The sequence below is a fragment of the Trichechus manatus genome, unplaced genomic scaffold (assembly GCF_000243295.1).
Source record: "Trichechus manatus latirostris isolate Lorelei unplaced genomic scaffold, TriManLat1.0 scaffold00161, whole genome shotgun sequence".
Classification (NCBI taxonomy): Eukaryota; Metazoa; Chordata; class Mammalia; order Sirenia; family Trichechidae; genus Trichechus; species Trichechus manatus.
The window spans coordinates 5,818,881-5,830,574 of NW_004444097.1; the positions used below are offsets into that span (position 1 = coordinate 5,818,881).

The following is an 11,694-nucleotide window of genomic DNA, read 5'->3' on the forward strand; positions in this document are numbered from 1 at the left end:
ACATAAAGATGGATTAGTTTGAGTTTATTGATATGGACCCACTAAACACAGATTCTTCATTCAGTGTTTTAGCTCAAAAGATTAGGAAAGGATCTAACAGTTTATTAGATTGGGTTGCTGAAGCATGGATTGCACAGTGGTCTACACTAAATCAAGTTGAAGTACCAGACTTTCCTTGGTATACTGTAGAAGAAGGTATCCAAAGGCTTAGGGAAATTGGGATACTAGAGTGGATTTATCAGGTTAGACCCACATACCCACACATGGAGTGCCCAGAGGATACACCTTTTACAACAGTGGTGAGGAACAAATTTGTGAAGGGAACCCCAACATCCTTGAAAACTGCTGTGATTACTATTTTATGTAAGTCAGATTTGACAGTGGGAACTGCCTTAACTGAATTAAGATACCTAACTACAATGGGGCTGATTGGACCCCATGGTAGGAGCAGCCAAGTGGCGGCACTCAATCACAAAAACAAGGTGGGTGTGGTTACAGTAATTGACAGTAGAGTCAAAACAGTCATCAGAATAGTTTGATTTGTATGGACTTACGGTGTTGGCTACTTAGTCATGGTGTCCCTAGGAGTGAAATAGATAGGAAATCTACTAAATATTTACTTGATTTGTACAAGCTGAAGAATTCTAGATCAAGTGAACAGCAGTCTAACTGGAAACATCAGAATAGAGAGTCACAGCCCCTCAGTCAATCCCCAGACTTCAGCAAGTTTACAGACCCACAACCCCTTGAAAGAAGGGGAGGCTAGGTCACCTAGAGGAAGGACTCCACTCTACTGCCTAAAACCTATACTGTTAATCTTTCTCCAAACCTTCCCCAATAGGATCTACAGCCTTTTACTAGAGTGACTGCTCATTGGGGAAAAGGAAATAATCAGATTTTGGGGGGATTGCTGGATACTAGCTCTGAACTGACTGTAATTCCAGGAGACCCAAAATGTCACTGTGGCCCATCAGTCTGAGTAGGGTAATATGGAGGTCAGTTTATAAATGGAGTCTTAGCTCATGTCCATCTCACAGAAGGTCCAGTGGGTTCCCAAACCCATCCTGTAGTGATTGTCCCAGTTCCCGAATGCATAATTGGAATAGATATACTCAGCAACTGGAGGAACCACAACATTGGATCCCTGACAAGTAGAGTAAGGGCTATTATGGTAGGAAAACCCAAGTGGAACAGCTCTTACATAGGAAAATAGTAAACCAAAAGTAATACCACGTTCCTGCAGAGATTGTAGAGATTACTACCATCGTCAAGGACTTGAAGAATGCAGGGTGATGATTCCTACCACATCACCATTCAACTTGCATATTTGGCTTGTGCAAAAAACAGATATTGGATAATGATATTGGATTATCGAAAACTTAACCAGGTGGTGACTCCAATTGCATCTGCTGTTCCAGATGTAGTTTCATTGCTTGAGCAAATTAATACATCTCCTGGTAACTGCTATGCAGCTATTGATTGGGCTAATGCCTTTTTCTCCATACCTGTTTCAAAGGACCACCAGAAGCAGTTTGCCTTCAGCTAGAAGGGCCAACAATACACCTTCAGTGTCATACCTCAGAGCTATATAAACTCTCCAGTCCTGTGTCATAATTTAGTCCACAGGGACTTTGATTGCCTTTCTCTAGCACATGACCTGACACTGTTCTATTATATTGATGACATTATGCCAATTGGAACTAGTAAGGAAGAAATGTCAATGACTCTGGACACATTGGTAAAACACTTGCATGCTAGGTGTTGGGAAATTAATCTGACAAAAATTTCTAGGGCATCTAGTGGTGTGGGGTATGTTGAGATATTCCTTCTAAAGTGAAGGATAAGTTATTGCATCTGGCCCCTCACACAACTAAAAGGGAGGCACAACACCTAGTGGGCCTCTTTGGATTTTGTAGGCCACATAACCCTCATTTGGGTGTGCTACTCTGGCCTATTTATCAACTGACTTGAAAAGCTGCTAGTTTTGAGTGGGGCCCAGTACAAGAGCAGGCTCTGCAACAGGTTCATGCTGCCATGCAAGCAGCTCTGCCGCTTGGGCCATATGATTCGGCTGATCCAATGGTGCTTGAAGTGTCAGTGGCAGACAGACATGCTGTTTGGAGTCTTTGACAGGCCCCTATTGGTAAATCACAGCACAAACCCTTAGGATTTTGGAGCAAAATCCTGCCATCCTCTGAAGATAACTGGTGTCCTTTTGAGAAACAGCTTTTGGCTTGTTACTGGGGCTTAGTAGAGACTAAATGCTTAATCAAGTCACCATGTGGCCTGAGCTGCCCAGCATGAACTGGGTGTTGTCTGACCAAACAGCCATAAAGTTGAACGTGCCCAGCAGCACTCCATCATTAAATGAAAGTGGTGTATATAAGATCAGGGTTGTGCAGGACCTGAAGGCACTAGTAAGTTGCATGAGGAAATGGCCCAAATGCCCATGGTCTCCACGCCTGTCACATTACCTTCCATCTCCCAGTCTTCACCTAGTGCCTCATGGGGTATTCCTTATGATCAGTTGACTGAGGAAGACAGAACTCGTGCCTGGTTATAGATGGTTCTGCGCAATATGCAGGTGCCACTCGAAAGTGGACAGCAGCAGCACTACAGCCCCTTTCTGGGAACTCCCTGAAGGACAGTGGTGAAGGAAAGTCCTCCCAACGGGCAGAAGTCCAAGCAGTGCACCTGATTGTTCATTTTGCTTGGAAGGAGAAATGGCTAGATGTGCAATTGTATGCTGATTTATAGGTTGTGGCCAGTGGTTTGGCTAGATGGTCAGAGACTTGGAAGGAACATAATTGGAAAATTAGAGACAAGGAGGTATGGGGAGGAGGTATGTGCATAGACCTCCATGAATGGGCCAAAGAAGTGAAGATGTTTGTGTCTCGTGTGAATGCTCACCAAAGGGTGACCTCAGCAGAGGAGGATTTTAACAATCAGGAGGATAGAATGACGTGTTCTGTGGAAATCAGTCATCCTCTTTTCCCAGTCACTCCAGTCATTGCCCAATGGGCTCATGAACAAAGTGGCCATGGTGACTGGGATGGAGGTTATGCATGGGCTCAGCAACATAGACTTCCACTCACCAACGCCGACTTGGCTACAGCCACTGTGGAGTGCCCAATCTGCCAGCATCAGAGACCATTACTGAGTGATGTGGCACCATTCTTTAAGGTGATCAGCCAAGCAACCTGGTGGCAGGTTGATTACACTGGACCGCTTCCATCATGGAAAGGGCAGTGTTTTGTTCTCACTGGAATAGACACTCTGGATGTGAATTTGCCTTCCCTGAATGAAATACTTCTGCCAAAACTACCATCCATGGACTTACAGAATGCCTTATATCCCACACATCATCGCCTCGGATCACAGGACTCACTTCACAGCAAATGAAGTGCAACAATGGGCCCATGCTCATAGGATTCACTGGTCTTACCATGTTCCCCATCATCCTGAAGCAACTGGCTTGATAGAACGGTGGAATGGCCCTCTAAAGACACAATTATGGCACCAGCCAGGTGGCAATACCTTGTAGAGTTGGGAAAATGTTCTCCAGGAGGGCTGTATATGCTCTCACCAGTGTCTAGTATATGCTGCTGTTTCTCCCATAGCCAGGATTCATGGGTCCAGGGATCAAGGGGTGGAAATGGGAGTGGCCCCACTATTACCCCTAGTGACCCACTAACAAAATTTCTGCTTCCTGTCCCCATGACCCTATGCTATGTGGGTCTAGAGGTCTTAGTTCCAAAGGGAGGAATGCTCCCACCTGGAGACACATCACTGATTCCACTAAACTGGAAGTTAAGAATGCTACCTGGCCACTTTGGGCTCCTTGTGCCTCTGGATCAACAGGCAAAGAAGGGAGTTACCATACTGGCTGGTGTGATTGATCCTGATTACCAAGAGGAAACCAGATTGGTATTACATAATGGAGGTAAAGAAGTATATATCTGAAACGCAGGAGATCCCTTAGGGCATCTCAGTACTACCATGCCCTGTGATTAAAGTCAATGGAATACTATAGCAACACAATTCTGACATGAGTACTAATGGCTCAGACCCTTCAGGAATGAAATTTGGGTCACCCCACCAGGCGATGAACGACAACCAACTGAGGTGCTTGCTGAGGCTAAACGGAATACAGAATAGGTGGTGGAAGAATGTAGTTCTAAATACCAGTTATGACCACAAGACCAGTTGCAGAAACGAGGACTATAACTGTTATAAGTATTTCTTCCTTGTATGTGTGCATCAAATATTTTTGTTTTCTTCACTTATATAAGATGTAAACAGGGCTAGTGCATTTTCAGTTGAACGTGTGTTGTATCATGTTAGGTGCAAGTATGACTTCATAATTGTCTTTATTCAGAGATTACGTATGGTTTAAGAAGATGTGTACAGGTGCCAAGTTGACAAGGGGTGGACCGTGATCATTAAGATTGTGTGTCAACTTGACTGGGCCATGATTCTCAGTGGTTTGGCAGTTACGATGTAGTTTGGCATTTGTATAAATATGTAACCTCTTCCATGATGAGATCTGATATAATGTGTTCACCTTCATGATGGGATCTGCTATGAGTAGCCAGTAGGTTGAAAGGGTGTTTCCATGGGGGTGTGGCCTGCATCCAATTTAGCTGGACTTTCTGGCAAGCCTCGTGGGCTTTTGCTTGCTTTGGATCCTGCAACTGGCTCCTGTTTTTCTGACCTCTGATTCTTGGGTCTTGAGCTAGCAGCTTGCCTGAAAATCTTGGGATTCATCAACCTCTGCTGTCTGGATCTTGGGTTTGCTGGCCCCTGTAGCTACGTGAGTCAGGAGGAGCCTCCAGCCTGACTCACAGACTTGGAACTTTCCAGCCTCTACAACCATATAAGCCATTTCCTTGATAAAAAATCTCTCTGTATACATACATATATATATAGAGAGAGAGGTGCTTCACTGGTTTTGCTTCTTTAGAGAACCCAGCCTAAGACAAGCAGTAATATTTTTTTGATAAACTTTCAGAAGTGCAAGAGGGCTGGAGAGCAACTAGTTAAGAATAGAAGAGTGGAGGAGGAAAAAAAAAGAACCTGATATAATAAGGGTTGAAAAAAGAATTGAGGCAAATAGTACATTAAAGAAAGATAGCCAACTCATAACTCCACCAAAAACCAAAACCTACTGTTGTCGATTCGATTCCAACTCATGGCAACCGTATAGGACAGAGTAGAACTGCCCCATAAGGTTTCCATGCAGTGGCTGGTGAATTTGAACTGCCCACCTTTTGGTTAGCAGCCAAGCTCTCAACCACTGTGCCACCAGGGCTCAGGTGTGGTGGGGGGTACTGTTTAAGAAAGTAAATATGATCATAGTGTGTTATTTGGTTCTGCTGTGAACAATACTTAACATAACCACAATACTGCCAATCCTGATTGTTGGTTTTCTGTTTCTTAAGCCAGTCTGCAGACAAAGCTGGGAAGACAGAATTATAGTCTCAGAACAGATATAAATACTATTAGCCCAGAAAATGCAAAAGTAAAGTGAAGTTGGAAGTAGACAGGTATAAAACGGGGGTGGGAATCAAATTTTATAGGTCAACAAGTTTATACTTCATCAACACCACCACAGGAAAAGCACATGATTTGTTAATAGAGAGGTGGTTGTCAAAAGAAACAGCTAAAAGATTTGAAAATGGTTGCCTCCAGGTTGCAGGTTTAGCTGTGAGGAGGGATGGGGTAAGGATCTGTTGATTTATATTATAAATCTGTACTTTTGATTTCTTTTTTACCATGTGCATGAGTCCTTTGGTTAATATGTTTTAATTTTTTTTAAAGCATCTATCCAGATGATATTTCTTCTCTTGATAGAGACATCATACACAAACATCTGAAAAACAAAGCATATAAGATAAATCAGGTATAGCATCCCCAAGGTAATTCCCTGGGATATTGAGTCACCTTCCTATTAAGAGTAAGTATATTCACTTCAGTTATTACAATTCAACACCAGTACGCTTAAAAACAGTCTTATCTCAGTTATCCATTTACTGCACAAAAGGAAAAAGAACATTTTTCCATTCTCTGTCCTCTAAATAACATAGTTCTTCCTCATGTTAGCAGAAAGTGGGCTGGGTAATCTAAGCCCATGTGAAAATCCTTGACAGAAGCATTTTGCTGAAAAGGAATCAACTCAAAAAGCAGTATGACAAAGCATGCCACGTATATGAGACATGACTGATTGCCTGATCTTTCTCTAATACCTTTTAGAGAACTTGTCATACCCTCAGCTTCTGAGGGTCAGCCCTGTATACCATGTAACTGTGCCCCTCCCAAGCCCACCACTTCTCACCTCTCCCACCCTCAGTCATGGTTGGCTAGATTAGGAATAAATACCTGACACATGCTTAAACAAACGAACAAAAAAATTATTCTCATTTTATGGTATAAGTACATACAAATGTCATGCAAACATTACACTTGGTTTGCATATTAAATGATGTAAGTCAGTGCCTTTAAAATTTTTGACCTTTGGCCTACAGTAAGAAATGCATTTGGGTTGACCTAGTACCCACATCACTGAAACAGAAGTTTTACAAAACAAGACTTATCTCTTACTGTGTGTGATGTGCTGTGAAAATTTCTATTAGAATCGGTTTTAGTTTTTTAAATACTGGCTATTTTAAATGACTTTAACAATCCACTAATGTATTGTGACCCACAGTTTGCAAAACACTGCTTTAAATTAGTCAGTCTCTTCTTTTCCCTGAGACCACAGAATGTGTTTATGAAGTTTAGAGCTTATATTTGAGATCAGCTGAAACTTCTTAGTGGAACTATTTCTTACTGATGTGTTAAAAAACATTCATTATATAAAGTTGGCTTCTATCATTATCATGTCTCCCTTCTTCTTTCATTTCTTTGTTCTTTCCTTAAAAATTTTATTTTCTTTTCATTGCTGGTCCTATGGGGCACATGTTAGGAATAGCTACATTCTGTAGATCTTTGAGGTGTGTACCAGCTATGTATATGTTATGTACTTATATTTCTTGGTTTGTATCCATATATCTGTTTGCACTAGCGACAAGAAGTACAGGTTTCAACCATCTGCTGTGTTTATGAAACCATCAAAACCCAATGTTCTCTCAAATATTGGAATCTTGCGATATTTTTCAAATGTAGCAAATCCCATTTTAAAAAGGCCTCATAAGCATCACTTGTCACATCCACACATTTTAGCAAAAACTATGCTGAAAGCAAAATTACCATGAAGTTTGTTGTACTAATGGAACTCTAAAGGACTAATTTAGTTTGTTTGGGTATTTTTTTTCTTATTAAATTAAGAACTACAAGCAGCTGTTGAAGAGGTGCTGCCAAGTCTGAAAAAAGATGACGTGTCCATCTATTATGTGAGCAGAACTTCTAACACGGATGGGATTGACTCTTTCCTGGACAAAGTGGGTGAAGTATCAGCTGAACCCATCCCAGAGTCTTGGAGATCTGAAGTCACTTTTTCCACTCCTGCCTTATACATTTATACCTCTGGAACCACAGGTAAAAATAAAGGATTCTCAAATAAATGGACCAATTCTGAAGGAGTTAAATGTTGGATTAGATTTTCAAGCGCTCCCGTTCTTTGGTGAAACTTATCAGATAACTAATACTTATGGGGGATTTAGCTCTTTGCCTGTGGGAACTGATCTTATAGAATATTTTATATATATATATATATATATAATCCCATTTGCGTTTCTCCAAGATATGCATATTTTCCCCCTTAGTTGGCATAGAACAGATAAAGAAATTAACCAAGAACTCCAAAAAATAAAGTAATGGATGAAATTTGACACTGAATTGTTAGAATTTTTGTTAGAATTCTAGAATTCTTGTCAGAATTTTTGTTAGAATTCTTTAGAATGCTTAGAATTTAGAGTTTCTTGTTAGAATTTTGTTGTTAAAATTGTTAGAAGTTTTTAAATAATTGTTGTAGTTTGACTATATTATATCCAGAGTCTATATATAATGTATTGTTGTTGTTGTTAGGTGCTGTCGAGGCAGTTCTGACTCATAGCGACCCTGTGTACTACAGAACAAAACACTGCCCAGTCCTGCGCCATCCTTACCGTCAGTTATGCTTGAGCCCATTGTTGCAGCCACTGTGTCAATCCATCTCATTGAGGGTCTTCCTCTTTTTCGCTGACCCTGTATTTTACCAAGCATGTTGTCCTCCAGGGACTGATCCTTCCTGACAACATGTCCAAAGTATGTAAGACATAGTCTCTCAATCCTTGCTTCTAAGGAGCATTCTGGTTTATTTCTTCCAAGACAGATGTGTTCCTTCTTTTGGCAGTCCATGGTATATTCAGTATTCTTTGCCAACACCACAATTCAAAGGTGTCAATTCTTCTTTTGTCTTCCTTATTCATTGTCTAGCTTTCGCATGCATATGATGCAGTTGAAAATACCATGGCTTGGGTCAGATGCACCTTAGTCTTTAAGGTGATAGATATCTTTGCTTTTCAACACTTTAAAGAGGTCTTTTGCAGCAGATTTCCCCAATGCAATGTGTCTTTTGATTTATTGACTGCTGCTTCCATGGGTGTTGATTGTGGATCCAAGTAAAATGAAATCCTTGACAACTTCAATCTTTTTTATCATGATGTTGCTTATTGGTCCAGTTGTGAGGATTTTTGTTTTCTTTATGTTGAGGTGTAATCCATACTGAAGGCTGTGATCTTTGATCTTCATCAGTAAGTGCTTCAAGTCCTCTTCACTTTCAGCAAGCAAGGTTGTGTCATCTGCATAACACAGGTTGTTAATGAGTCTTCCTGCAGTCCTGATGCTCTGTTCTTCATATAGTCCAGCTTCTTGAATCAAGTATAAATGGAACACCAGAGGAGACTATAGGACAATATTGGGTTTATATTTATATAAATGTTTTGGCTACTATCTTTCTTCCTATGCACACTGACTTGGAGCTACCTGGTGCTGTGGATGTGGGACAGCTCTAGTGCAAGACCTAGAATACCATATTTCATCAAATCTAGGATGCCTTCAACTATAAGCTGCACCATTACTTTATGAGCCACAAGAAAGAAAAAACACTGCCAATTTAATATCAACTTGTCCATTTTAAGACACATCAATATTTCAGAGATATTAAGTGTGAAAAAGTGCACATCTTAGAATTAATGAAATATGGTAAATGGCATTAGAAGCCTCCCAACATGGTTAGATCTGGAATAGGCAATATTAAGGGTAGTATGTGCCAAACATTATGCTAGGAGCTTTATTGCATTTGTTCAGGCAATTCCCTCACCGCTGCTTGAGATTGGTACTATTCTTAGTCTCATTTTACAGTTTCAGGGACTGATGATTAGAGACGTTAAGGACCTTCCCAAAATAAGAAAAGAAGCATCAGGATTTATCTTGGTAGGCTGACTTCATAGCTCATGCAATTGACCACTCTGCATAATACCTCTTAGTTCATTCATTTAACAGATATTTATTGTCTACCTACTCTAAGCCAGGGAAAATGTTACCCAATTGTAATAGTATGCAGCCTGAAGAATACAGGAAGCCAGCCCCAACATAACCAGTTGCCGTCAAGCCGACTCTGACTCATGACAATCTCATGTGTGTCAGAGTAGAATTGTGCTCCTTAGGGTTTTCAGTGCCTGATTTTTCAGACATAGATCACCAGACCTTTATTCCAGAGTGTCTCTGGGTAGATTTGCACCTCCAACCACTGGGTTAGCAGCCAAGTGCATTAACCATTTGCACCACCCAGGAACTCCAGCCCCAACATATTATTATATTATTATTAATATTGGGAAATTGAATATGAGTCTTTTATCTCTTTTGATTATAGTTTTAATTTAACATAAGCAGTAATACATGAGTGCATTCTTCTTGTAAAAAAATCAAACATTGTAGATAAGATTAAAGGTTCTTTGAGCCCTTTATCTCAGCATTGGCTGACAAGTACTGTCTCCTTCACCTCTAGGCAGTCAACACCCATCTGATCTCCCAGTCTCTGTCCCTGAGTGTAATATAAATGTCGACTTCTTTCATACAGTCAGTTTTGCTAAAATATTTTCTTTAAGTAAATTGGGGAATGGGGGGGGCAGGGAATGATATATTAAAGCTGATTCCCAAACCATAATCTCTATTTGTTTTTTTTTCAAAAGTTGTTTATTGCCATGCCTACAGAATGGCAGAATGACATAACAAATCAAAGTGTTTCCACTACATACAGACGCTACCTTAGTATAGAAGACTTTTATCCTCTTCTGAATAGGATGGTAAGATTGAAATTGGAGACTTTGATTTGTGAAATGATTGAGATAAAATGAGTTCTTGGCTAGTGTGGGAAGTCCTAGTCTTAATAGTGAATAAACGTGTAAAATTTATTCATACTCCATAGTTTGATAGTCAAATATAAACCCCATTTTAGGGAGAAAAAGAGAATGGACAACCCTCCCTAATTTAATCCCATAATTCAGAATTTATGTTTAATTGGAAGACAGTTGGGTTGATGTTTATTTTACTTATTCTTTATCTCTAAATAAAATATTTGCTAAGTTACTCTGTAAAATTAATGAAAAGAACTTGTTTAAGTAATTAGAGAACAAAATGTTTTCCCTGTTCCTCAAAGGCAATCATTAACATAAAATTATATAATAATTAACAAATGTTCTTAAGTTAGGAAGTTTCTGAAAGTACTTCAAAGCAACAAAAATGTGCATTTCTTTTTCAAAAATATAATTCAAATTTCTCACTATTCGGATGATTCTTTTCCATGGTGAGTACAATTGATTTATTGATGCTTTCTTCTATTTCTTAATATTAGTGTAGAATAGGGCATTAATACTAACACAGTGCCACTGGCCCACTGTTGAAATAAAACAAATTTTGAACTATGTTTACAGTGATGGTAGTTTGCTGGCCACACTGCTTTGCCTTATAACTAATTGCTGTAATATGAGCAATACCTGGCTGAGATGCTATCTAGTATCAAAGGATCTAAGCCTGCAGAGAACCATCTTCCTCTTCACAAAGCCAGTTTATCCACTCAGGTCTTAAACTCTAACTCCAGCCCCTTTGCAGGACTCCATGCCCTACCCAACTAACCTGCCCTTCCACGGGACACGATATAAGCATATACATAACAATAGGATGCCTTACAAAAAAGTATGTAAATTAGAAATAAGAAAATATAAATGGATCAAACCTCACTCATAATAAGAGAAGAACATACTAAAAAATACACCAAGATACCGTTATTTATCTTTCAGATTGACAAAAATCTCACAGTTTGAGATTATACTTTGGCAAGGCTATGAGGAAACAGACACACTCATATATTGCTGATGGAAGAGTGAACGCGGACAGCCTTATGACTGCCAGTGTGGCAGTCTATCAAAATTACAGAGACATACCTTTTGACCCAGCAACCTTACCTTATAGATGTAGCATTATTCATAGGTGTGAAGTGACATATCCAGAAGGTTATTCACTGCAGCATTATTTGAAATGCAAAATAGTGTAACTAAATAAAGACCTACTCCTACAAAGGACTTGCTGGAGCTGCAAGAGAGAAAGAAAAAATGAATGAGAAAATGAGGGAAATCTCTGTGTACAAATATGGACAGATCTTCAAGGTACATTGTTAAGTGGGGGGAAACAAAGTAAATAACAGTCTGCACATTT

The 11,694-nt window shown here is 39.8% G+C and overlaps 1 protein-coding gene across 1 annotated transcript in view; it reads left to right on the forward strand.

The window, feature by feature from the left end:
- SLC27A2 (solute carrier family 27 member 2) overlaps positions 1–11,694 on the forward strand; it is a 58,266-nt gene that overhangs the window by 14,996 nt on the left and 31,576 nt on the right. Inside the window, exon 2 of the mRNA XM_023740672.1 lies at positions 7,327–7,536. Coding sequence (XP_023596440.1) covers positions 7,327–7,536 — 210 coding nt within the window. The remainder of the gene's footprint in view (positions 1–7,326; positions 7,537–11,694) is intronic.